We start from the raw sequence: 26,428 nt of genomic DNA on the forward strand, positions 1-26,428 counted from the left end.
CCGCTTACACCTATACATCATGAATAGTGGCAGTATGGAGCGGCAAAATGCAAGTAGGTATGTTTTTAAGCCTATGCAGTGACACATTGTGGTAGGATGAGGTGTGTGTTGTCGGGGGTGTGACTGGATGGAGCAGACTATTTACTCAGCAGGAAGCGGACAGTAAATAAAAGGGTGTGTTAGCAAGTGCTGAATGTTCCCTCCTGAGTCTCGTCTTGCAGTGCTGCATGGGAGCAGCGATGTGATGCAAAGCTCTGCACAGAGGTAACAAAGAAGGATGTGATGTTTATTTCTGAAGCTCCCATAGCAACGATGTTGAGTGAGGGAGGAGTGTGGGTGAGGTGTGGGGGACATGTAGGCTCGAATCACTGGTGCTGACTCTGGTGCACCTCTTTCAAAGTCCTCTTCCCCTCCAGCGTAAGCTTATGCACTGTGCGTCATGTATGCTAACACGAACACTGTGCACACCTTCATCCTTGCTACATCCCCCATGGACTAGGTTGCCTCTCCTTCAGTTACATCCCCATGCCTCACAGAATTATTCACTCTTGGCTCCTCAGCAGGCCCCTTGTTTCCAAGGCAACAAGACTTAGAGATAGTGTTGGGGTTTATGTGTTTTAGACTAGCATTTTTTAAGATTTCCTGGCATGATGGAAAAAGTTCACTACATATGAGAGAACATTTTGTTTCCTAGAAGCTGACCAAAGTAGGCATGCTATATCTACATTTATTACCTTTATCAGTAACACGATGCTTCTTATCACCTGTTAGGATCCAATCCAGTGGCTGGTTTATTATATTATCAACCCATTAAATGACCCTTGTACAGTCTGTTCTCCCCAGGAAAACATAACATGAGGTCACATGTTACGTTCTCTCCACAGAAACGGAGATGATCTTTACCACTTGCCATGTTTTTAATATCTAACTGTAACCTTAACATGCCAAAGCCAACCTCAAATAAATAAGAAACATAACCCCAAAACTAACAGCTTGTGGCGTCAGGTGGACTCGAACCTCAGACGTCTGAATGAAAGTGTACTGTTGTGTAATGTTGCATGTATCCCACCATCCCCTTAGCCTTGGAGTCTTGCGGCTGTTTCAGTCCCATGCTCGGAGGATGTGTTGCATTTGGATTATTTAACTTTTTTTTAGCCATTTCCTGAGTTACGAGGGGGTCCTCAATGGGCTGTCAAATAGCTTGGACACAACTTGGTGAAAAAGGGAGAAACAGCCAGGCATGGGCGCCCAGGCCTGAAGACTTATTCACTGTGTTGCTGAAAATGAGCGGCATCTACAGAGGTAGATCAGAATTTAAGAAAAGGGAGGGGAAAATATGGCTGCTCGTCTGTTTCGGCTGTTGGTCCTGCCTTTGTGGTTTGTTTTTAGGGTTTCAGATGCCACCTTGTTGATGGAGCTGTGGGATAAGTGGCAGATTCTCACCAACACATCCTTTTTTCAAGGTGTTCTAACACACTTGACAGATTGATGTGATGACACCACACCACCTTCTCTGGCAGGTCACCTTTCAACCTGTCAAGGAGGTGTTTGTGTTCACTGACACATGGATAGCTAACCTTCTCAACTGTGTTTAAGGATACACCGAGATAGGTGCTCCAACCAGAACAGTACCCTGGGAAATTATGTTGTATGTTCATTGTCAGTGGAGGAAATAAGTGTACACTGGTGGATAGAACTGTATTAAGTTCAGCTCCCTCATGGGAGTTCATATCCTGCCACGAGCTTGCAAATAACATCTTTCTAATGAGGTTGTTTTAACCACAGCCCAGTAAAGCACCTATGCAAGTGCTGCTGCCCTGTCGTGGCAATATTGTCATCGCTTTGCTGCGCTCGGATGTCTGATTAATTAGACCACATCATGGTCGAATCAAGCTGCACCTAGCCACAGCTTGCATTATGTATCCTGGAGGAATGCACGGTTGTGAAACACAGAGAACAAATATGATTCCCATATCAGGGAAGATGATATTCCCGTGGGTGTGATGGTTTTTGCACACACACTGAGGAAAATGATGTGATTGTCGAATTTATGCTACAATGTGCACTGAGCAAAAGCAGCAGTTGCTTTTCTGATTAATTTTTAGAAGTTTTAACATTAACACATCACTTCAGCAACTTCTTAAAGTTACCGTAAACACACAAAAGAAGAGTGAAGGAATGGACACAGGAGACTACACTGGCAGAAACAGAAGAGGGGTCACGATCTTTGGTTTCCTCTGCAGCATCAAATCACCCACCCTGGCCACATCAACAGTGAGGGATAAGACATGAGGACAGCAGGACTGAGCTCAGGATACGACTCTAACTCTTTTAAAGGACTTCAAGCATCTAGATATTTCCAGTTTTGCAATAAGCAGACACAAAGAAAAAGTATTGACTCAGTGTGACAGAAGATGACAAAGTCAGAGTCAATGAGCGGTTGGGTCCCAGTCTTATGTTTATAATGGCTCAGAAGTTTGGGGCTTACCAGCAGTCTCTTTATCTCCTGCTACAATTTACAATCTCTTCTGTAAATTGGATGTATGCATGGAACTCAGAAACTCTTGTCATTCATGACAACATTCAGCTATTTCCTTGCATGCTAATTTGCAGCTAAGACTTGCAGGAAGCAGAAGACTCAGCAGACTGACAGGGTCCTGCAATTTTAGTCTTGCTTTTGACCTGCTACAGAAAACAAGCCTGATGAAGATAGAAAGGCAAACCTTGAGAGCATTCATTATCATGCTATCTTTGGCATTTTTTTGGATATGTGATATTTAAAGAGGGGGCTTTTCATTGGCCCAGTTTTAATTAGTGCAGAAGAACATGACCTTTTGTATTGTCAGAGGCTCTGTCACCTTCAAGGAGGAAATTGGAGAAAATCTGTTTGCATATGTTATCTATATATCTTTATCTGTAAATATTAGAGATTTGTTTATTTAGTTCATAAATTTTCAAGTGAGAACCAACAAAATGTTAAAAGTTTCTGTCACTATTTTTATTATTTTACCCTTCTGGCTTTGTTTATGTGCACACAAAAGGCCAAATTACAAAGTGTGAGAGCAGAGGGACAGCAGAACTGGATGTGTATGGTCTCCAGCAGACTGTCAGCCTCAAACCTGTAGATGATTTCCTTGATTGCTCCTGTGTGCATACGTGACAACTCAGTAGGTTGTTGAGTCAACATGTGGCAGTGAAGAGATTTTGTGAACGCCTGGAAGTCTTTTGCTGAAACAAAATGGCATCCAAGTAAATTTTGTTGAAGACGTTCGCTTAAGGGAAGACATTAAGACTGTTTCTCATCAACAGATGGGTGTTTATTCTTTTAACAAACACATATGCTGTGTTCCAGAGTGAGCAATGACACTAACTCTGTAGAGACTACAGCCTGAGCACAGCCTGCAGGTGGAGATACTGCCAGAGAAAATGGCACAGTAACGACAAACAAACAGTGACAACATGTTTTAATGTGGCACTTTGCTGAAGATTCAGGCGGGGCGCCAGCTTGAGAACTGGATCAACTACAATCCCAAAATAAGGATAAAAGAGAAACCCCACTGCTTCCTTTCTGCATGAAGGAGACCTACCAACACAGTATAACAAGGTATGAAACCATCACAGATAATGAACTGGACAACTCTGGTAAGTGGTAGCTTTTTACTTTTACAATCTTGGTGCTATGTTGTCTACATTTTTAGAGGTGAAAAACCAATATTCAGGGTTTTGAAACACACTGGAGCCATTCAAGGTTGTGCTTTTAGCCCTTCAGCTAAAAATAAAAAAACTCTGACGCATTGAGATGGACTGCAGTAGATATACAGACTGTGTTGAAGCCAAGTTGCATCACCTAAGATTCATACTTCATAGATGTTTCTGGAGCAAGACAAGAGGCCTCTAGGAGTATTCTTTCTTTTCTATGTCCTTAAATGAACAGAAATGGCAGCCCGAGTGTAAGAAGTAATCCCCAAAAACATCAAACCAGCATCCCTGTGTGTGCATGCTGTGGATGAGGGACGTCACCAAACATAATGTCTGTTGTTTGACTGTGAAGGTAATAGTCAAAAGGCTTTGACTCTTTTGACAGTTTTCTTTGGTGAGAAGCCAAAAGGGCGACATTTGGTTGTCTTAACTTCACCCACGCAGCTGCCGGTGGGCGTGTGCATGCATTGTCTCTGAGGGAAATAATTATTTTCCGTCTCCAGCTCACCTCTCAGGGGCCAACTTCCAATACTGAATCGGTGTCAAAGCAGCTGAGGGAAAAGGCTGTGACTCTTCCTGTCTCGATCTCTTGGGCATTAACAGAGGTGACAGTAGTGTGTGATGGACAGGGCAGAATAGGAGGTGGAGAAAAATCCTCTGTTTACTTAAATAGCACCAAGAGAGAATGAGCAGAGGCGGACAGATGTCTCCTCTGAAGACGTCAGTCCTTAACGTCTGTAGCTGCTTTATTTGCAGACATATTCACATCATAAAGGATAATCTAAATTTCCGTTCTTTTGCTGACTGCATGTACACACAGCTAACACAAAAGCTATGCTGAACATTTTGCTGTACAACTCTGTATAGGGGTTGTTAGCACTGCAGCTGGATTATCAAAAGGTGTGCCTGGCCCATGGAGTTTCTAGAGGATAAAGACTGTATATCTGTGTTTAATTTTCTGATACATATTTGCTCTTTTTTGCCACTAGCCCCATCAGATATAGTCCAATAAGAAATCATTCTATAGCTGTCCTCATATATGTGCTCTGACGAATCAGGTCTGGCAGGACACAGATACGTTCTCACCAAATGAAAATACACAGTTTGGACAAGGACTGGGAGTGGCACCTTGGTAGAGCATGCAGAAGGTGTCTTTGCATCAATACTTCTTGCACTGTGGCATATTCACGAGATCCAAAGAGTAGATCCAAGCAGAGAAAAGAGCACACAGGTACTCTGTGTTCATGTTTTTGCCGTTGTATGTTTGTTTCTCTCAACTTTAGTCTTTAGTCAACTCTAGTCTAAGGGCCAATATCTCCACAACAACCTCAGTTTGTTTGCAGTGTTTGAGCTTGCTCTGTTTACATGCATGTTTTGGGAATTTATGTGTTACCTTTGTTACCAATCTAGGTGTATTTCGATTAAGAGAGACTTAGAATGACTATGCATTGATATATTTTAGTTCAAACGCAAAGAGTGCTTTGTTATTTAGACCCCATTGTGATGTCATTAAGCTTTGAGGGAAGAGGGAGGGAGAGGCCAACAGAAAAATATATTTCCTGGGGTCTACACCACCTGGTGGTGTTGGTGGTGGTGAAGAAAAGGGGCTGGAGATGAGGAAAGATGAGGGCTTTGTTCGGCGTTGAAGGCTTGAGTCTTGCAGTATAAAGGCTTTGTATCATGGATCGGGTGTATGTCTGTGACTTCTGGTGTATTTGCTAACAAACAGATTACAAATGTATGAAATGCTGCTTTTGTTTGATTTGCATTTAATCTGAAAGTTTGGGCTTCAAATGAATATAGTGCTTTAAATGGTACTTCTCCTTCTGTAGTGATGCACTGAAATGTAAATAGTAGCAAGAAAAAGGCACTCTCAACTGGCACAGATATTTTTGACCCCTGCTTCTTATCTCAGCATGCGTTCAGTTTAATTTTCTTCATCTTATAAATAAACCTTTTTGGTCAAATGACATACTCTATCTAGTACATTTCCCCCCACAAGAAAGCCATTACAATCTTCATGGCACCTCATATGAAGAACTGCTGTCATGCCTAATTCAATCTTCAACAAAGCTCTTCCCAAGGAAATTGTGAATATCTCATAAAGTGAAGGCATTTTATTTAAAGAAAGGGGGTTGACATCATTATGACTGCTGACTATTCTCTCTATACTGGGACCAGGAAGGGACTAAGTCCTTGTTTCTCCTATTCACAGAACAAAGAAAACGCAGTGCGCATATGTCTGTAACCGTTATCCATGTAAAACCCGAGCCGCAGTCTTCTCAGCTGTAGGGCTTCTCTCAGATGTTGGAATTACAGAAATGAAGAAGCACAGCGAGGGATTAGTGGAAATGAATCCACATAGGGTTTTCTGTATGAGTATACACAAGGATGAGCTTTTTTCCTGCTGTGTGCATGAAAGCATGTGTTTTGAAGAAGCATGTTCTTCTGGCTTTATAATTCAAATTAAATATTAAAGGAGAAAATGAAGATATTCTGACTGAGATATGATCTAAGTTGGCTGTGGTGTGACCCAGATCTGCTGCTGATGCATCAGAACTACACCAACCTTCTTAATTTGTACATGAAGTGTGGCCTTGTGAACTCTTCTTAGCGCCTTGTTTGCATACATTTGTCTTTGCCTTGGTCGTCTGTTGGAGTTGTGTTTTGTATATGTTCAGAAATTGTTACCAGAGCTTGAATTCAAAGCATAGTTGGTTTTCTCTGTGAAACATGTTAAGGAGTAAAATTATTTGTGTTATATCTACGTTACCCCTTACCCTCTTGTGAAAATCTGCCACATTGCATAGACCTCTACCATCCCCTGCCAAAAATAAAGTAGCATTCTTGATACCAGCAGGTAGCAGAGGTCTGTATTTATCATTCAAATGGTATGAAGAGAAAGTTCTAGTTTCTTCTTTCCTCGTGTCCATATCGTGACTATATTGGAGTACAGATGAGGCTTCCTGGCTCATGGTGGTTTTTCTTCTTGCACGCTGGTGTGCATCAATGAACAGTTAATCAGTGATTCCTGTAACACACATGCTTCTGCATTATCAATGGCCTAACATTACATGGTGACTACTTAGTGTGTCAGAGGAGCCTCAAAGAATCAACCAAGAGCAAGAGTATGGATTCATATTGGAGCAATATGTCACAGCAGTAGCTTCAGAAAGTTAGTGGACAGGTATGTATATATACTATCATGATGCCCAATTCAATGATGAATATGTGTGTTTATTTGGTGGAAACCAAACCTACACAAGGACACAATTTTCTGTGATGGACTCATTTAACACAAGACATTTGCATTAAACCTTTGCACCACCTACATAGTAATGAAGTCATAAGTAGTCCTGCAAGGGGTTAAAAGCGGTATGTTTACAGTTTGAGGATATCTCCTTCCATGTGCAGGGTGACATTCACGAGGTATGCCACCATAATGATGTGTGCAGCAAGCAGTTTCCTGTGTTTACACCCACATATTTAGAGGTGACATGTGTAGCATCATCTCACTAATGCATCACTGTCAAAAGCGCACAGCAGTTTCCTTCAGATGTTTTTCATAGGTTTAATATTACATGAGTTGATGATTTTAAGATAATGGCACATACTATGTGGAAAGCGTGTGTGTCTGTCAGTGTTTTCTGTGTGTGAAAGGGTAAGAATCTTGGCGCTTTAAGGGACAGCACTATTGATTTGTAGGTCTTAGGCTGCTCTCTTAAAGCTTGCACATCAGTTTTAGCTCTGGCACCGCTGACATTCAGCTGGAGTGGGGAGGGGTAGCCGCATGTTGATTATCCCTGAGGGAGACGGCAAGGGCAGGCCTTGGACATGGTGGCCAGTGGCTCCATCAAACCCACTTTCCTTACTCACCTGCTCATTTTATGTTTATTTGTACACAGTGACATGGCTTTAACATAGGTGTGTCAATTAGCAGCGTTCCTTAGAGAGGGCCTTCAAATAAACAGATGCCTACACATCACAGCTCTGAAGGCATCTAAGCCCATTGTTGGAGCAATGAATATTTAATGTTTTCATTTGGGTCCATCCTTTCTGCTGGGATTAATTTATAAGTCAGACAGTTTGATGGCTTTGGTTTTCTTTGTGACGAGAGTCGGCTGAGCGGGTTGTGGGGGTGTATTTATTAAAGCCATTGCACCCATGGGATTTTGTATGTAATGAAAGGTAGCATGTGAATCCGGTCAGCCGAGTGAAGATCTTGCTTTATTGGAATCCATCAGTCTTCCTGTTCTCTTTAAGAAATGCAGTTTTCTGGACGAAGCCATGAAGCACAATGTGCCAGAAATCACAGGGACTATTTTACGTGTGTCAGTCAGGGTTTGTGGATTTAGAAAAGCTTCTTATTTTGCTACAGATGTGCTGTTTCTTCTTCTCATCAGACCAAAACCAACACTGACTTTCAATGAAAGGAGGTTCAACGATTCAAAATGGCACCAATACAAGATTTTATTTAGAGGTTGAGACATTATTGACAAAAAACACTAAAATATAGATCTGTAATGTCTTTAGTTTTTAGTAATGTGGGATCATGTAGCCTTAAATTGGGGGTTGCTCACTAGCCAGGTTTGTTGTCTTTAAAAAATATTAAGAATGCATTTTCCAGTTAGTTGCACTCTCCATCCATCCATTAACCCGCTTCGTCCTGCAGTGCAGGGTCAGGGAGGGTTGGAGCCTATCCCAGCTAACTACGAGTGACCCTGGACAGGTCACCAGTCCATCGCAGGGCAACATGAAGACAAACAACCATTCACACTCACACGTACGGGCAATTTAGAGTGACCAATTAACTTATCAAGCACGTCTTTAGAATGTGGAACTTTCACTTCTGTTGATGTCCACATCGGCCGTCTTGAATTTTGAGGTCAGCTTGGATCAGTCCAACCATTTTAAATGACAAATCTTTAGTTTACCAGGTTCCAATATAGCAAACCGGCTAATCAAGATGGAATATTATACTATTATATTACTACTTTATTTAATATACAGAATGTGCAGTGTGTCAACAGATGTCAGGCATGACACACAGTGCTAACACACAATATGACAGCTTTCACTAATGTCGATGCACACAGCAGCCATCTTGGATTTGGAGATCAAATTGGTGTTTTTTTTGGTGGGGGACCTGGGAGTTTTAAAATCTAAACAAAACAAAAAAATATTACTCATAATTTCACGAAGGATTGAGAGCGTAATGGCAGTACACTGTAAAGTCTGTGAGATTAACACTGTGGCTTTATTATGAATAACCAGAATATTTTATCAACCTAATGATGATTTCTCTGTAAATCTGGTGAATTTATCTTGGCATAAAAACACGTAATGACAGGAGCTGCTAACTTTGCTCTGTCCAAACATGACAAAATTCTCATCCAAAACTATTCACAGTGGTTACTGTGCCTGGCCATTAAAATGCTGAGGCACCCAATAATCCCCAGTACACTTACCAAACATTCAATATATTATTCTGCATATGTGTCAGACTTGCCAGTGGGTGGCTTTTGTTGCCTTAAAAAGAGTCAGGCACGGACATGGTGCTGATCTTTTCCATTAACTCAAGGCAAGAAAGCAAATAAGCATTTTCCCCAAAATGCTGAACTAATGCCTGAAGATTTGGGGATTAACTGATGGTGAAAGCAAAACCAGTGACATGCAAGAGCCAATATTTTTGATGTTGGTGTGACCTCACATTCTCTGTTAAAGATCTACTTAAGCTATCAGGGATGAGCGTGAAGGACGGAAAACTGCTCTGTCCTTCAGTGGTGTGAGGGGAAAAAAATGCAGGATCTTCTTTTCTTTTTGGTTTAAACTGCAGTGATATAAACTCCACCACGTTTTTCAGCTTTACTTCCACTGGTGTAGTCTTTGATTCCAAACATATAAGACAGGATAAAGTCCAAAAAATCACCATCAGAGTGAAGAAGAAGAAGAAAAGCATGAAAACCCTTCACACACACACACATACACATATATACACTTACAGCTTCACACACACTCTTTTTCATTACCAGGGGAACCAGACAGTACAGAGCAGTTGATTAGGATTGTCGTCGAAGGGACAGTAGGCTCCAGCTTGCCTCTCTGAATTCATTGTCATTAGCAGTAGAACACCAAGCCCCTTTCAAACTCATTAGTTGATAAAACAACCCTCTGATTTCCCATTAAAAAATCCATTTGTCCTCCCTCGCTGGCGATGCTCCCACCCCTCCTCTGCTGCATCCCTGCATTTCCTCACCTTCACATCCACTCCTGGGAGTGAGAACGGAATGGCAGCTCTTAATGCAATTTTTCCCCACAATAAAACACATTTTATAAATACTCAGAACAGTTTAAATTTGATATTCACCCTCAGTTAAGGGGATTTTTTTTGGGCTACAAGGACAGATTTAGAAAACTAGTTACGTGTGATGCTTTGTTTTGTGACTGAATTATTTACACACTTGAGAAATCCTTTCCTAGGACAAAGTAATCAACTGACTGTTCAGCTTAAAGAGAAGTGAAATCATTTCCTGGCAGAATAACAATTTATTTAAATTTAGACAAAAATGAAATACATATTTGTGCTTTGTGCAGTTTAATGAACAGATTTGTTTATATACACTTTTATACACTGTTATATAGAGAATCTCTTGTTATAGCTGGTATACACTGCGATTTTGGGCTGTCCCAGATGAAACACGAAGATCGTAGCAGAACTGTGGAGATATCTAAATCAGTGGTCTTACGTCACACTGTAAGGCAGGTTCAACCACCGTTGTAGAGCCACAACCAAAGATATCTCCACGTTTCTCTGGCGATGGTCGTCTTTCGTCTGGGTGCGCCCAAAATCGCACAGTGTATACCAACCATTAAGCATACCTAAATTGAATGATCAGCGCTTGAATATTGATAAATATCAAAGACCCATTCTTCCTCCTCCCGAACCCCTTTAGTACCCATTAGATAATCTAAAGTTGTAAAAAACAATTATCTGTTTAATTTTCAAAAACATTCATTCAAAGCTGTGTAGTGTCAAAATTCAAGTCATGTATGTCTCATTCAGCCAGGATCAGCAACTCTTTTTTTCTTTTTTTCTTTTGTTTAATCCATCATGAACCCATGAGTAACGTTTTGTCTCTGTTGTAATCCAGGCAATTCAAACCCAGGACACATACGAGAGAGCAATCACAAACAACAGCAGCCTGAATCCACACAGCTTAACCTAGTCTTTTCCTCCTAATCACTTCTCATCTGAAATCCTGAAGACGCACCTGAGCACAGAGTTTTTATTTTTAGCAGTGAGTCTGAGAAGCAGACCTGCCTCTTGACACATTTCCTCATTGTAATGTAGATCTGACAGGCAGTTTTGGTTCTGAGAGTAAGAAAAAAAGAAAAAAGAACGTAACATCTGGGGTCGGAAGACAGTGTTTACAAATTTGCGTGGATGTCCTCATGTCGCAGCACTTTGTAGGTGATCCAGTAGAAGATGTTGAATATGAGGAAGCTCAAAGGAAAGACGGCTCTGGATATGGTGTCGATGCGTTTGGCTCGATCCACAAAGCGCTTGTGAAGCACTTCTCCATCATACATAGTGACCGGAGGGGGCGGAGGTGTAAACATGGCAGCCCCTTCCACAGGGGTGCCATCCTTGGTCTGCAGGCAGTGACCCAGTCCGTGACCCAGTCCATAACCCCGGAAGTAAAAACCGCGGCTCTCCCTCACCAGTTCCTCCTCCTGTGGAGTCAAGCAGAGGAAGAGAAAAACAGATTGACCTCCTGCTGTCAACAAGAATTAGCACACAGCTTTTTACATTTCTCTCTCAGTGGCTGGTCCCCAAATGGGGTGTAGCAGCACTAAAGGGCAACAGCGTGAGAACGACTAGAAGAGGCCTGGGTCACTTTATGCACACTTTGACTTCAAGACTTTAGGATTGTGTATAAAACTAGCCTCAAATCTGCATGTTGTTTTAGTTTTGGGTGAAAAACAGTTTACCACAGTTTCAACTCCTGGTCCTTCTACAATAGAAGGTATATGACACCACAAGATGTGGAGGTGACTGTGGCTATACCCACTGAGTGGCAAAAAGCTCGAGTGACCCATGAAAAATCCAAAACACATCTAAAAACGGGGAACAGCTGTTGTGCGACTGGGGAAAGTAACTCCAAGGTATCAGATTGCTGGTATATAAAGAGAGAAGAAGCAAATGGTTTGATGCTCAATCCAGCATGTTTGGCAAATGTTGGGTTAAATGCTGCGCTGATGACTTCCTTAGTAGATGTTTTGCATTTTTTTCTTCATTTTTTTGCACACATTTGCTTCAAAGCAGCCAATAATGTGCCTTTTCTTCCTTAAAGGGAGGGATGATTGGCTACACAAAGACATTACAGAACATTTTTGTTTGTACTTAATATATTTAAATGTTGTCTATCGTTCTGATGCTGCTTGAGTGTTTTTACTCCTGTTTTTCCCCTGTGCATACCCTCAATATGAAACTCTTATGTTGTTTGTTCCTTCATTGAATACTATACCATTGAACACTGAAGACAAAGTTCTTCCTTTGGCTTCATATATATGACCCTTTCAGAATCATGAATCTTTATGATGCGGTCCGAGGGAGACTTTTTTTTTGAAGTTTCCTGGACACAATGAGGGTAATCAGAGGGCATCTTCATTAGGACGAAAAAGAAAATTAGTCATTCTAAATGTTAATGAAAAAATTAACCTCCATCTCTCCTTGGCAGCTCTTTTCAACACTGCAGAATGATAGAGCTTTCAAAATGTTAAAAAAAATATTAATAAAGTCATGATCTTCTCCCAAAAAACCTGTACTCGGCATTATGCTTTGATGAATGGCAGTGCACTTTTCTTTTTTTTTTCTTTACAGTGAATGAGACACTGTTTCTGCCCTTTGAAGAGAATATTAATAGACATGCAGCTTAATTCTGACAGCCCTCTGACACTTTGAGAGATTCACTTTAGCAGAGGAAAGTGAAGATGTGGGATCTAAATTGGATGATTAGTAGTCAGTGTGAAGGGCCCTGAAAGCTCTGATCCCTGCGTCCCACCTCTCTCTGTTCCGCTCTTATTGACCCTGGCAGCTCTCTGGTGCTGGACCCACTTGGCAGAGAGACACCAGTCGTGGCTGTCTAACCAGTACTGCTAATACATTACACACCTGTCTCCACCGGTCTCTTATGTTAAGTTTCTCTGACTTGACTTAGTCCTTAAAAACTTTCGTTGTCTCTGATCTCTGCCTAATCCCTTTCGCTGTTTACCTGAGCCTAATTTACTGTAATCTCCTCACAGTTGTCTGATTGGAAGTAAGCTTATGGTAACCAGCTAGCTGTTGTCCAATGACAAATTGCAGCACACAACAAGGGGAGAGGGAGTCGTAGCTCTTCTAGCACAGCTTAATTATCCCTCCTACTCTTCCTTAAACGATACAGTACATCATGGGCTGAAGTCTAATGGTGCGTTTCTCTAAAGATAATGGGCGCTCATCGTCTCTGCTCTCCCGGCAGCAGCTACACAGTTTGTGATTTGTTGGCATAAGATCAGCAGAACTGGCCCTGATTATCAAATCATGCACTGTGGAGAATAAAGTTAGTTTTATTTTCAGTGTATAAGTTTGTTCATCTGCTGAGAGCATCGACTGTATGCCGTCTATGTCTATGGCTGAGAGCGATATGAGAAAGCTGATCCCACTTTTTATGATAAATAAAAAGATATATGTAGCAGTTGGTTAGCTTAGCATACATGTTGGACTCATGAATTGTACTTGTACTTTAAGATTAAGATTGGAGACTTAAGCTAAACTAAGCATCATATCTTGTTCTTGGTTTTAGCTCCTCGTCATCCCACACAGGATATAGGATAAGTTGTAGCAATTGTTACAATACAGCTCTGTACAAGAAAATATTTTCCAGTTGTTGCCCTGTGTTGCTGAAAAAAATACCAAAAAATACAAATACAAGCAGCAAGAAAACAAGTCTAACAAGTAACACATAATGGGGCAGAATAAAAAAGGGAAAGTATTCCAAGTTAACGACACTGGTACAGGGTGAGATCAGCACATCATGGGTCTGGCAAGAGAGAGGGCAAGATACATTCATATTGAGGTGAAAAGCTGGACAACACAATCAATTCAGGAGGCTGCAGGCACGGACAGAAATTGGGCTGGAAGGTCAGGGTGAACACAGAGGTCTTTATTTTTTTATATTTTTTTTTTACCCTGGCACAGACGCTGCAGTGCTGATTCAGACTTCGGTAGGCTGAGTAGTTAACAGGCGTGTCAGTGGCTTTCCGCAACGACTCAACACTCCCAGGCTGACTGGAAAACTCATCCAGCGAGAAGGAAGGTAGACACATTCAAAGACTAGTTATTGGATGCTTAAGAGATTTGTTTTTGGTCATAGGCCTTCACATATAACAAAAACACATTGTTAAAATATGCAAACTTCAAATCCAAACAACAAACTTGACCCAGTATTCTCCACTTTTAATTAAAGCTGCATAGTGAGTGTGTTAATAAAGAACATTATCTGTGGTTGTTCGATGAAGAGACAAAGAAAGAATCCTCAAGGAGCTACCTCAAGTTATTTCTGTACAGATTATTTATTTTTATAGTTCTGATGGCTGTGTGGGTACACAGTGGTCGCCGTACAGCGAGTGTCTGAAGTCTCTGGTGTTTCGTCTAAGACAAACACAAGGCTGGAAAATTGTATTGATTAAGCCTCGGTGGGTTAGAGATTTGTACGCTCCATCAGATCCTACAACCTCTGTCCAGTACAGCAGCATCAATACCTCTCAGATGGATAGTTTGCGACCTCTAAGTCCTCGGTGGGAGTAATTGTGCAGCTGATGTGGACAGGGGAAGTCCTTTCCTCAACAGACCATCATTTTTCTCTCTCGCAGAAGGGCAGGCTGCCCAGTAAATCTGCCGGACTCTTCTGTGTTTACAAGGAACTTTGCCACGAGTCTGGGAGCCTGTCCAGCCTCTCAGCTGTATAATGGGATTTTCAGGATGTCCTGTCTGTGTCTTTGAGACAAACATCTCTGTGTCTTTCCTCACATCCATTTAAACACTGTTATTTGCCAGATTACAAACTGTTAGATCAAATAATTGTCATTTAAGATATGGATCCAGGTTAAGAGGCCTGGATAGAGACCAAAAGAGCAGATACTTCTTTCTTTATCTATTGACTTCACTGATGCCAATAAACCACTGTTGGATTAATTGATTGTTCAATAGAATAGAATAGAATATACTTTATTAATCCCTTTAGGAAGGTCAGTCAGGGAAATTCAGCTTGTGCAACTGTGCAACATTGTGTAAAACTCTGTGTGTTGCACTGCAAAGATGTTTGGCATCAGATTTTCAGTTACAAATGTTAGAAAGTCATAAAACTTGAGTGTCAGTGATCTTGTTCAGAAGGCTCTGAAACTTTGTTCTAAAGAGGCTCAATTCACATGTAGATGTACCTTCTCATGCCTTCTCACTCTAAACTTGTCACATGAGGACACACTGCATTGTAACACAAGTTTTCACTTTAGCATCAACTTTCGTTGTCCACAGTAGTCAACACAGGTTCTTAAGTGCCAGAAATATAGACTTTAAAAGCCTGATCTTTTCCTAACCGCAACCTATTGCAGCGAGTAAAACAAAAACTTTTGTGAATGAAAATAAATACATAAACAGCCTGCTATTGCACACCATGTTGCAATCACTGCATATATGTGTGTCATCTTTTTTTACAGCATGACAACCCTTTTTTTTGTTAAATGGTGGGAAGTTCAGAGGTGATGATACAGATTTCTATTTGCTAAGCTGTAACATGAAGTTTTACATATGTGTATGTATATGAAAATCATGTCCTAGTATCTGCCACTGGACAGTGAGTGGGAGTGGGGGTTGTGGATCCTGGAGCCACGGGGCTGGTATAGAGGATCTTGCTCTGAGTCAAACATTGTGACAGACATGAAGGATTGGAAGGGCCCTCACAGGTCAGTGCTCACCATGGAAACTAGCTGAACTGAAATGAGCAGATCTTCCTCATGTAATATGACAGCCAGCTGTAGCGTGTTGATGTTGTCAGTTCCTGAATATACAGCATTGCGCAAAAACAAGCGGCATAAGTCACTGTTATGTGGGTTGACAAGGACTCCAGTGTGTGTGTGTGTGTTACTTTCTCAGAATCCCTGCTGGGTGTGCAGTGTGACACGGTGTGCCAGTGTGTATGGTTTTTCATCTAGATTTACACTTACTATTCTCTGCTGCCGTTGCTTTTTCCTCAGCCTTATGAACTCCTTGTGTTGCCTTGAGACAAAGTTAACTGCCGCGTACTCCAGCAGGGCCGCAAACACAAACAGAAGGCAGACCGCCATCCAAATATCAATGGCCTTCACGTAGGACACCTGGGAACAGAGAAGGGCACAGAGTGGTCAATAAACAATCTATAAAGCCGATGGATCGTCCGTAGATCGTTCGTCCCGTTCTTCTGCTCTCGCCCACCATGACACACATTGGTGTAGGATGGCCTAGAATTGGAGTGAGTCAGTGGGATGTGGGCAGTTGACACATAGCCATGAGACAGGTCACAGCTAAGACTTGGGGAAAGCCCTGGCCGTGCCATTCATGAGAGGAGATATGTCACAGCACATCAGCAACGGCCACTGAGCAGGCACTGTGCGGAAACTTCACTCAATTGAGCAGCTGTTACTGATACGTGCAGAGAGACGGAAAAAAGACAAACAGGAAATGATACAAGTGTTGTGTTCTCCACCTAATTAGTCTCTTGCCTTGTCCTGATTCAGCAAAACTTCTTCTTCACACTGTCCTTTAGAGGCTTTTGCACATCTGTCACTGTTTTATGGAGCATTGGAGTTAGCAGGAACAAAAGAAAAGGGTATTACTAAATCATGTATCACTTCTTGGAGGATCTGTCAGAGTGCGAAATGTCTCAAACTCAGACCTCTGACCTTTTTTGTTTAGCTGATAGCTGTCTGCCATTTCCTTATTGCTTTTTGAATGTGATCAGTCACAAAAAAGATGCTTCTGTGAAAAATACCACACCTTAGGCAGTGAGGCTCTTGAACCAGAGCTCTGTGTGGTCATCGTCAGCACAGTGGTGATGCCCAGACCGACTCTGGCCGGTGCAGCGTCCATGTTGATCCAGAAAGACACCCAGGACAGGATGACAATCAGAAGGGAAGGGATGTACATCTGGATCAAGTAGTAACCCATCTGACGTTCCAGGTGGAACTTGACCTCGATGCAGGTGAATTTACCTGCAGGCACAGGACGGTTAACGTTACAATTACTTTAGGAAGGCACTTTTCCGCTGTTGTTTCAGCTTGCATGACAAGACTGTTGGAAATGGTTAAAATATTCTGTTCAGATGCTGCAAATTAGGCCGTTCTCTGAACATAACATTTTTTAAAGACTTGTGATGTGCTAGTGTTACAGACTATGCTGCTGTAATCTAAAGGCTGCGCCACTGCAGTGAACTTTTACACACCATCAGGAATAAGTCATTAGCGCAGCGTTTCTCATCACTTTAAATGGAACTCATAATGCACCTGTGTTGTAGAACTTAGTGCAGTAGCCCAAATCCTTCTCTTCTTTTAGCACAAACTGGGGGAGGGTAAGATCATCAGCCACCTGAACTGGGTTATCAGACAGCCACTCAAAGATCAGGTCATTCATGGTGTAACCAACTGTGAAGAGAGAACAAAGGCGATTCAAAAAATGGAGTCAATGGTGAGGAAATGTACCTAAGTATGTAGTCTAAGGAATCTTTTATTACTAACATCTTTATAAGAATATTTTACCCAGACTTCTGCATACCATGGTCAGCCATTATAGAATAAACTTATTTTTCAATGCTGCATGAAATCATGTACAGTAGCACCTATTAAATATTCTTCTAATCACTGTTGGTATTCCTCCCCCTCTACCTTAACCTCATTTTGTTGCCAGAATCTTGTTACCACAGTATCAAATTTGCATGAAAAACATCAGAAACCTCTGCTAATGAGACTCCAAAAGAGGGGCAGAGAATAAAAAAAACTTGGAAGACTGTGCTGATGTAATGCTCCCCGACCCATCTGTCTGGCTACCAGCTACCCTCTGCCATCCTGTTTGTCACAGAAAAGGTCACACGCAGCTACACTTGCCATGGGTTTGAAGGTTACAGAAAATGGGGAAGACATGAGGGGCATATCTGTATAAAAGAGCCTGAGTTAATGAGCCTGTGTAATATTGCCAGTGTAAACTGTAGCGTAATGGAATCTGTATCTAAGCTTATTTTTACCGTTTAGTGAAGCACTTAGATGTGACCACTCAGGATGAGTCTGTAATTATCTTGACACACAAATGTGTGTAAGTGTTGATTTGCATTGCATCTTTTTGAAGGTTGAACTCGCTCTCTCTCACAGCTGCCTGATTATAGGTGTATTAAAAATGCATGCCGCATGCAACAACAATGTGGAGTTTCCTCGCACATCTGAATAATACTGATGTCTACTGAGACCCTTTAGGGCCTGAGTTACAAAGACATCAATTATTCACGATGTTACATCCAATCCCCTAGCACCTAGTTTGAAAAACAGCACCACTAAAACACACTTATCTTGTTTATAAGGGAGAACTTGTTGTCATTCATATATCCTGCTGAAACAACCAAAGGGGAATACCAATACATTCACAGGATAATAAAATGGTCCAGAAATGACACTATCTATGTTAGGTATCTATGTATCTATGTTAGGTAAAGACCGTCACATCCACCTAATGAATCTGCATTGCAGCTCTTCGGTTATGCTTCCCTTTTTTGCGTCTTACTTATCGTGTAAGTTACATTTGAGGTTAGTGGACACTAATGGCTGAAGGCAAAGCAAAGTGCTATAAGCTGCATATATGGGGCTTTGATGTGTCAAAATAAAGCAGAATCCTATGGTTGGCTCTATTTATATATCTCTATAAGCCCGTGGCATTAGAGGCCAGAAAAGAAGATTGGCCTTGGCTCTCCCAAACCCCAAAGATAACTCTCAACCTCCACCCTCTCCTTCTCTCCTTCTCTCTCATGTTGAACAGATGGTGTTGCCAGGGCTCCAGTAGTGGCAGTAAAACCTATAATGTCCTCTTAACATCAAGCTCTAGCCAAGGTGATCACACCCTTGGGGTGGTGTACAAGAACTTGTCAACGCAAGGCCGAGTATCCTCTCTAGGCCTTTAATCAGAAATGATTACATCTCCTTTAATGGCAGTGTGTCGTTATACAGGAAGACACACACACACTGATGCTTTTGGCACACATATGTTTACCTGAGCGTCTCTTGTCTTCACCCTCGTAAAGGACGAAATGTCTCGTTTTGATTTTAAAACTGTTTGTCCCCGTGTTAATTTGCAGTAATAAATCATAAGGCTCCTTGGACAAAGGACTGCCTCTATATAAAAAAAAAATTGGACCTATTGTTCGTATTGAATCAGATGATGTCGGCAGCAATGCCAGCTCCTGCTGAAAACATACACCAGCCCTGTCTAACCCTTTTTGCTGGACTCGAGATCTTTTGTCCATATTATGGGAAATTAGGTCACCTCTAGGCACAAGGGGGGGGGGGTCACATATAATAAAAGGGACACAAAATTAAAGTTTTATTATTTATATCCTTGAAATTGGTTTCATGAGGGCAGATTCGCTGTCTGCTGAAGGCAAGGGATGACTGAAAGGGCTTCATCAGTCCCTCTCTGCTGACACCAATCTGTAATCCAGACATAAGTTTCTTCTATTTTCCTCATGGCTTTATTCAAATACACTGTGACAATGAGTACTTGTAGGAAATTTGTAAGCTGTTCTGATCTTCTTCCACATTTTAGTGAATGCCCTTACATTCCCTCTGCTCCTGGTTTTGACCTTCTCTGTCATTCATCTTGGTTGTAATCATATGTTTACACACCACCACATTCTGCAGCTAGCTTGTTTTAAAATGAGACTTCATCTAACAATATGAGATATTGTGCTATTTTCATGGAAAGATGGTAACATCTACACCAGTCTGTGATTCCTTTAGCCTCTTAGCTTACATACGTCCAAAGACGAGACGAAAATTTGACTTTGAGACTGTGTTTTTTTTTTAACATTAGATGAGAAAAACCTTTTAGAGAACAAGACAACAATTTCAGGTGAAAGTAATGCTGTCTCACTAAGCAAGTTTGAGTGCTTTTGCAGAAGTGTAAACATCCTGACTCAATAAGTAACCTTCAACACGGGGAACAGTAGCATGATTTTCAGTGCACTTCTGCTGTTTTGGACTCATGGAGCCAGAGCTTTGGCATCAAACTGGTACACAACCGAGACCGATGATTTGTCATTTTAATTTTAGAGAGAATAAAAAGCTTGCATGTCTACTCTTGCCAAGTTCTCCATGTAATGTGGAGTTGCTTCAATACCACATTTGATGCTATTAAAACCACACATGATATGATATGATTGGCATCTGTCAGAAATATAGAAAAAGTTAGACAAGCCAGGCAAAAGGTAGAAAACAAGGAACGGAAAGGGATATAAAAGAAGAGTGAGGGAGGAAGGAAGGAAGAGGAAGATGAAAAAAACTCACAGCTTTCAAGCTGCATGGTACAGGTCTGAATGTCCATTGGGAAATTCTTCAAGTCCATAGGGCAAGACAGGGTAAGAGTCAGCCTGAGATAGAAAAACAGATTGGAAGAGAGAATAGGAGCCATAGGGGGATGTCAGAAGGCATGAAAAGGGCACAAGGAAAAGACAGCAAACATAAGGAGATATGATAGGTTGATACATGAAACGGTATTGGATTAAATCACTTCCATGCGGACTCCTGATTTACTACCAGGAGCTGAATAGCCGAGTAATTGGTGTAGCATCCAGACTTTTATGTGTTGTGGTGTTGATGCATTAAGCCTTCAAGTATTCTTACAGAAGACAGCGAGAGAGCTATTTGGGAGTCTGTGTGGAGGAAAGCTGTGTAATTACCTGCTGTAATGCAATGCCCAGAGGCGACACAAGAGCCGCCAGCAATATACACACAGGCACCCATTTGCTACTGTGTTGTGATGACACAATATCTCCTTCATGAGCAGAAAAAACAGACTACAAACACTGCAGTGATTGAGACTCCTAATGATTTCTAAACTGTGTCATGTATGGGAATCAGAAGAGGTAATTATCTGCACTTCACTGTAATCTTTATGTCTCTCCAAAAAAAACATGAATAACAAATTTAAGGAGGAAAAAAACCTCATTGATTTGTTTACAGAATAATTTAAAGATGAATCAGTTTAAAGTTATAAAACGGGAACATGTGTGACACACAAACAGGGACTAAAAATACGTCCTCTCCTCCGATGTTATGGTTTAATAAGCCATCTGCAATTTTCCCATCTGGTGTTATTAAACAAACATCAAAGCCACTGTTACTCTCTCCCCGCTTGACATTTCCGTGCAGTTTTTTTCTTCATTCTGTGCTTACACCCTATTAGTATTTTGGTGACCTGTGTTTCACCTACAAGTGGATGGAAAGGTGCAGTAAGGCAATTCAGCAGTCTGCTGCCATTGTGGTCAGGAGGTCAGGTACAAGTGGGATTTGTTTGCAGTGTGCCAGCTTAGACCAGACTGCGGCACATTCAGGTTTTCAAGCTGTTTTTCCTCTTTGTTCGGCGGAAATGCAACAAAGACTATGGTCACGGAGCATCTCAATTAAAAACTTTAATATAACAATTTGAAGAAACATGTTTATTGCTGATCTGTGCATCTGAAGTGTCATCCATAACAGGCTGTGGACTTATACTCGCTCCTGACTGCTTTGCCTTTGTTTTTCTCCTTTATTGAACCTTTAAAGTTGTGTTAAACTTTGCAGTTTGTTCACTGTTATGGTCATTTCTGTATCTTGAGCCTCTCACGTCATCCTCTAACTGCACATATGTGTTGATAAGTTTTTGAGTCTTTCTTTACCTGATGCTGTAAAGAACGCTGCCATCTTGGAAAATCCGTAGGAGCTTGTTAGTGGTGGTGACCTCATGGAAATTGGCTCCTTTCTCGTTGGCAAAGAATAAATCGGGTTTCCAGATAGAGTCCAACATGGATGGATCTAGATCAAGAGAGTCGTCTGGGTATTCGCTGTACGCCAGGCGAGGGTCATTCCACATTTGCCGTAGAAATACGTTGAGCCTGTAGTCCTGTGGTAGTTAATGGAAAAAAGTATCATCAGTGGAGGTTATGGTACAGATTGGAGGGCTTAGATAGCCACTCTGCTGCAAAAGTTTCTGAGTCTGAGGCTGCATCAACACTTTCTAAAATGGACTGAAGCCTGAATGAAAGATTAAAGTATGATAATTTTACACTTCAGATACATAGAATTCTAAGCTGCAGCCTGTGAAGTTCATTTTATATAAGAGCATACATTTTGCCCTGATAACACGTCTGTTGTGTCCAATTGCAATACTGATGAGAGTGTGAATAAATCTCAGATAATGACTGAGCCGCATCATATTGTATATGACCTATAATCAACAGCTGGACATGAAACGATTGCTTATAAGACAGAAACAGGAAATCAAATCAATGATAAATCTGAACACCACAGTCCATCCATGAATCACCTGAACCCACTCAGACCACTATCACAGTTTATACAAGCTGCACTAATGACATGTTACACACCTCCTGTCTCCTCCTGAGTGGGTGGGTTGTCGTTATGCATATGAAGATAAATGGAGGCCGGCGCCCCATAAACTGAGGCTGTTTATGGTTTCTGGACCATCTCAGCTGCTACCTCTTCTTTAAGATGATGAAGGAGCTTGGTGCTCGCCATTCTGGCTGTGGTAATGACATCATTGCTCCTTCATGAGACCGTAAAACGCATCGCTCGTCCAGCCACAATGAGTGAACCTTTTGTTCTGATAAATAATTTTAGGTGCCATAACTCTCCCGTATTCATCCCAAACATGGCTGACCACCGTGTGCTGCTGGTGAGCAGAGAGTTGGCAATGCAAGCTGGACCAGGGACACACACTGAACACAACTCTGCCTGTAGCAGTCACACACAAGTAATTAAATTAGAATTCTAATCTGTATGATTAATTTACAGTTCATCTTTGGGCACTGTAGATGGTTTCCTTTTCATCTAATTTATGAGTTTGAAAGAAAATGATGCTATACAATGACAGTGTTGCTGCTCTCCTGCCTGGAGGACTGACCCCCTGGAACTCCCTCAGATACCCTTAAAGCACTTAGCTACTGTATCGTGCTGACCCAGCAGCCATACTGTCACACTGAACACGCAGGCTTTTCCCTCCTCCTCTTGTCCGCTCTCCCTTTTATTTCATTCATTTTTCTCAATTTTTCATTTTAATTGCAGACTGGACAGTTCATTATCAGCATGTCAGTGACCCATTGGTCTCTGAAGGTTGTGCTGTTATGCTCCAGGAAACAGAAATGAGGGAAAAGCTTCAGCACCAAGAGGATTAACAGGAGAGGATGGTAGAAAAGAAAAAGACTTTTTTTTTGTATGGAGCACAATACAAACCACAACCATGTCCAGAGACAAACAGCTCTCTAAATTAAAATAACTGGATGTGCAACATTCAGTTATTCCTCACAGTTTTCTTACCATGGTAGTTTCTGTGATGGACCCAAAGCTGTTGATGAAAATATTACAGGTGACATTCACAGGTGGGCCTGAGGGAAGAAACAACAGACTGAATCTACACATCACAGAAATGATGAGCATACACTGGTATCCACATTCAAAAGGATGTAAATCATCAGAGGCTTCCTGTTATTATACTGCTACTCTCACTTTGTGAACGCTAAAAGCCAGGGAAGTTATGTTTAGGCATTCAAAGCACCTGGGTGAGGCAAAGGAATGGTTATGATCCAGGTTTAAAGTGCAAAAAATCAATAGTGGCTTGAAGTGTGATTCAGAATATTTAACATTTAAATGCTTTGAAAAGCCTGATTGAACATCTGTGACATGTGGAGGCAACAAAAAGCTAAAGTCTGGTAGTTTTATTTTGATTTTCTGGTTCCCTCCTCCTAAAGTGGATGGAAGGATAGATTTTGGTTACATGTCTCATCTATGGTGAAAACAAGAGTTCTTTTTGATGAATAGTCTACCTCATGTGATCCAAACAAATAGTTACAATAATAATAATAATAATGCATAATAATAACAATGCATGATGAGAGTCTCAGTCTCAGTGTGCCTCTGTGCTCTGTGTGCCCACCATCTACCTGAAACCTCTGTGACTTGCAAAGAACACACTGTTCCTGTACTGGAAACATGTTGCCGAAGAACACGCTGGGCAGCAATTATATTTCCATCAAATTATAGCAGCTAACATCATATTAGAACAAATAGGTATATTTCTTTTTAGCTCATTTTTAACCTGTGCTGGCATGCTGCTTAGCTTTCACAGCACACAGTCACAGTTTGTTTTGTTTTCTACAACTTGTACATTCTGCTGGAATTTCTTGAGGACTACTGTGATGGTCGTTCTTGGCATGTAGTGTACCTTTGAAGTTGGGTCTGATGCGGGCATCATATCCTGACGTTCTCCCCATGAGCTTGTCCAGGAAGTCAGAAGGTGACAGCTGTGGTCCTGCCCTGCTGGGGGGCTTTATCTCCTCCTTACAGGAGCTCAGTCTGACATTTCCCAGAGAGAGAGGCAACGACGGGGGCAAAAAAAAAAAAAAGACAGAGGATTTGAAAAACAGTAGAGGAGGAGTGTATGTATGTATGATAGGTAGCAGTGGGGGTGGTGAGGCAAAAAATAATGAGAATCCAACAGAATGAAAATCAGCAAGTCAGTCATCAGCAAAAAATACCCAGCGGTAGATGTGAAATGAGGGTGAAAAGTGATGAGTGAACGGTTCGCCTCAGCTGGCAAATAAAAAGCGTGTCTATTCTACATCGTGTCTGAGAGTTATTGTGGTTGTTAGGCCCTTACTACTAAGAAGGAACAGCGAAGCAGTGGTAAGGTTGTCCCTCTCCTGTGCTTCCCCACTGCTGGTGGCTTAGCAGGCGTACGGCTCGACAGATTGATGGCTCAATTGTAATGCTATGAATGTCACGCCGGGGGAGGTGAAGGAGTTGATACAAGCTCCGGTGAGTCTCAGGCAGCAACTGACAGGAGCAGAGTTGAAGTTAAAGTAAAATAAAAGGAAGGGAAAGTCAGAGCAAAGATGGACAAAAGCTCGACCATAATAGACCTGATTTGCTGTTCTCCCCATGATTTGGATACAACAGTTCAATTAGCTGTCTTGATCTACAGCACTGGAGTACGGATGGCAGGTTCAATCCCCTCCAAGGCACAGCTTTGCTGAGTGAGTGTGTGTGTGTGTGGAGCCAATCCACCAATCTTACTGCCTCTTAGCTGTGTTTAGAGTCACTTACACCGCATAGTCAGGAGCTGCAGGATGGAGGACTGTGTGTGGATGAGTCAGTCCTGAAATATCTTACATATGTTACTGCAGCCAACAGTCAGGAACAGAAAACTAAGCTGCAGTGGTGAAAGCTTTCACTCATAATGTTACATGTATGACGTCGTCTTTTAGTAGTCTGGCCAGCCATCCTAATACATTTTCTATTTTATACAAAGAATTTGTCTGTTCACCGTGGTTATGAGTTTGATTTCCAGGCTGCAGTATCGACAGATGCAGGGTAAACTACACCTGTATGCAATTAGACAAACACACAGCCAAGTCGAAGGAGGGATTCCAGACCGGTTTTCATGTAATAAATGGGTATGGCTAGCAAGACTTACTTTTTTTGGACATCTGTGTAGTTATTACTGAGTATTTCATATTATTAGTGACTTAACCAGCATGTCTGCAGTTTCATTCAGGAGCTAAGTACACATTGTACGCATTGGAAGGCTGCAGGATGCATCAAGATCCCATCTAATTGTTTTATGATTTAAAAAAAGTTCAAAACATTTTAAATAATCAACTGAAACTATCAACAGAATACGAAGCAGTCATGATATTATGTCTTAATTTCCCCATGGGGATTAATAAAGTAAATCTTAATCTTATTGTCAAAGACATCCATGTGTCATGTAGAAATCTTTAGTGGAGCATGAATTATTTCATCTTCCACTCCCATGTGGGGATGGTAAGCCAACTGGATCAAATGATGGCTCAGCTAATGAGATTCTGAAAGACAGGCAGTTCCACTCACGTCTTGACATGTGGAGTCAAGGCTTGTGGTCTGTGGTCAATGAGGGTGTTTAAGAGGTTTTCATTTTGGTTTTGTGAAGGATCGATCCATTGCCCTGGACTCGAGGTTTAACCCTCTGGAGAACACAGCAGACTGCAACAACACAAACAACTCTTTATTTCAGCTGTCAAGTCCATCTCCTTAGACCAGACCTTAACGAAGACTTTGTTGTACAATTTCCAGAACAGTCAGTGAGGGCACAGCCTTCGAAGGATGTGTCCTCTGCATGGGGACACAGAAATATATTGTTGCCATGGTAATATCAAATGTTTTCATACAGCCACTGGAGCCTCGCCTCTTGTGTGACTACATGTAATATAAGCAGCCTGCTGAGCTCACACTGTCTCTGTTTCCTACTTTATAAAACTCAGGGGTCCCCTGACTCCTCTCTGCTTTTCTTCCACTCCACGTAGTGACACTGATGTTACAGTGTGTTGTTACATCTTACACACACACACACACAGGTGCACAGGCA

At 41.6% G+C, this 26,428-nt stretch overlaps 1 protein-coding gene across 1 annotated transcript in view; it reads right to left on the minus strand.

The window, feature by feature from the left end:
- Positions 1-11,127: 11,127 nt before the first annotated feature.
- The window catches only part of glra4a (glycine receptor, alpha 4a), a 34,682-nt gene continuing 19,381 nt past the window's right edge, over positions 11,128-26,428 (minus strand). Inside the window, exons 2-9 of the mRNA XM_028416104.1 lie at positions 24,248-24,378; positions 23,344-23,411; positions 21,687-21,910; positions 20,317-20,399; positions 17,278-17,415; positions 16,772-16,986; positions 15,964-16,113; positions 11,128-11,433 (exon numbers count right to left, since the gene is read on the minus strand). Coding sequence (XP_028271905.1) covers positions 11,128-11,433; positions 15,964-16,113; positions 16,772-16,986; positions 17,278-17,415; positions 20,317-20,399; positions 21,687-21,910; positions 23,344-23,411; positions 24,248-24,378 — 1,315 coding nt within the window. The remainder of the gene's footprint in view (positions 11,434-15,963; positions 16,114-16,771; positions 16,987-17,277; positions 17,416-20,316; positions 20,400-21,686; positions 21,911-23,343; positions 23,412-24,247; positions 24,379-26,428) is intronic.

The sequence above is a fragment of the Parambassis ranga genome, chromosome 10, assembly GCF_900634625.1.
Source record: "Parambassis ranga chromosome 10, fParRan2.1, whole genome shotgun sequence".
In the NCBI taxonomy this organism is placed as follows: domain Eukaryota; kingdom Metazoa; phylum Chordata; class Actinopteri; family Ambassidae; genus Parambassis; species Parambassis ranga.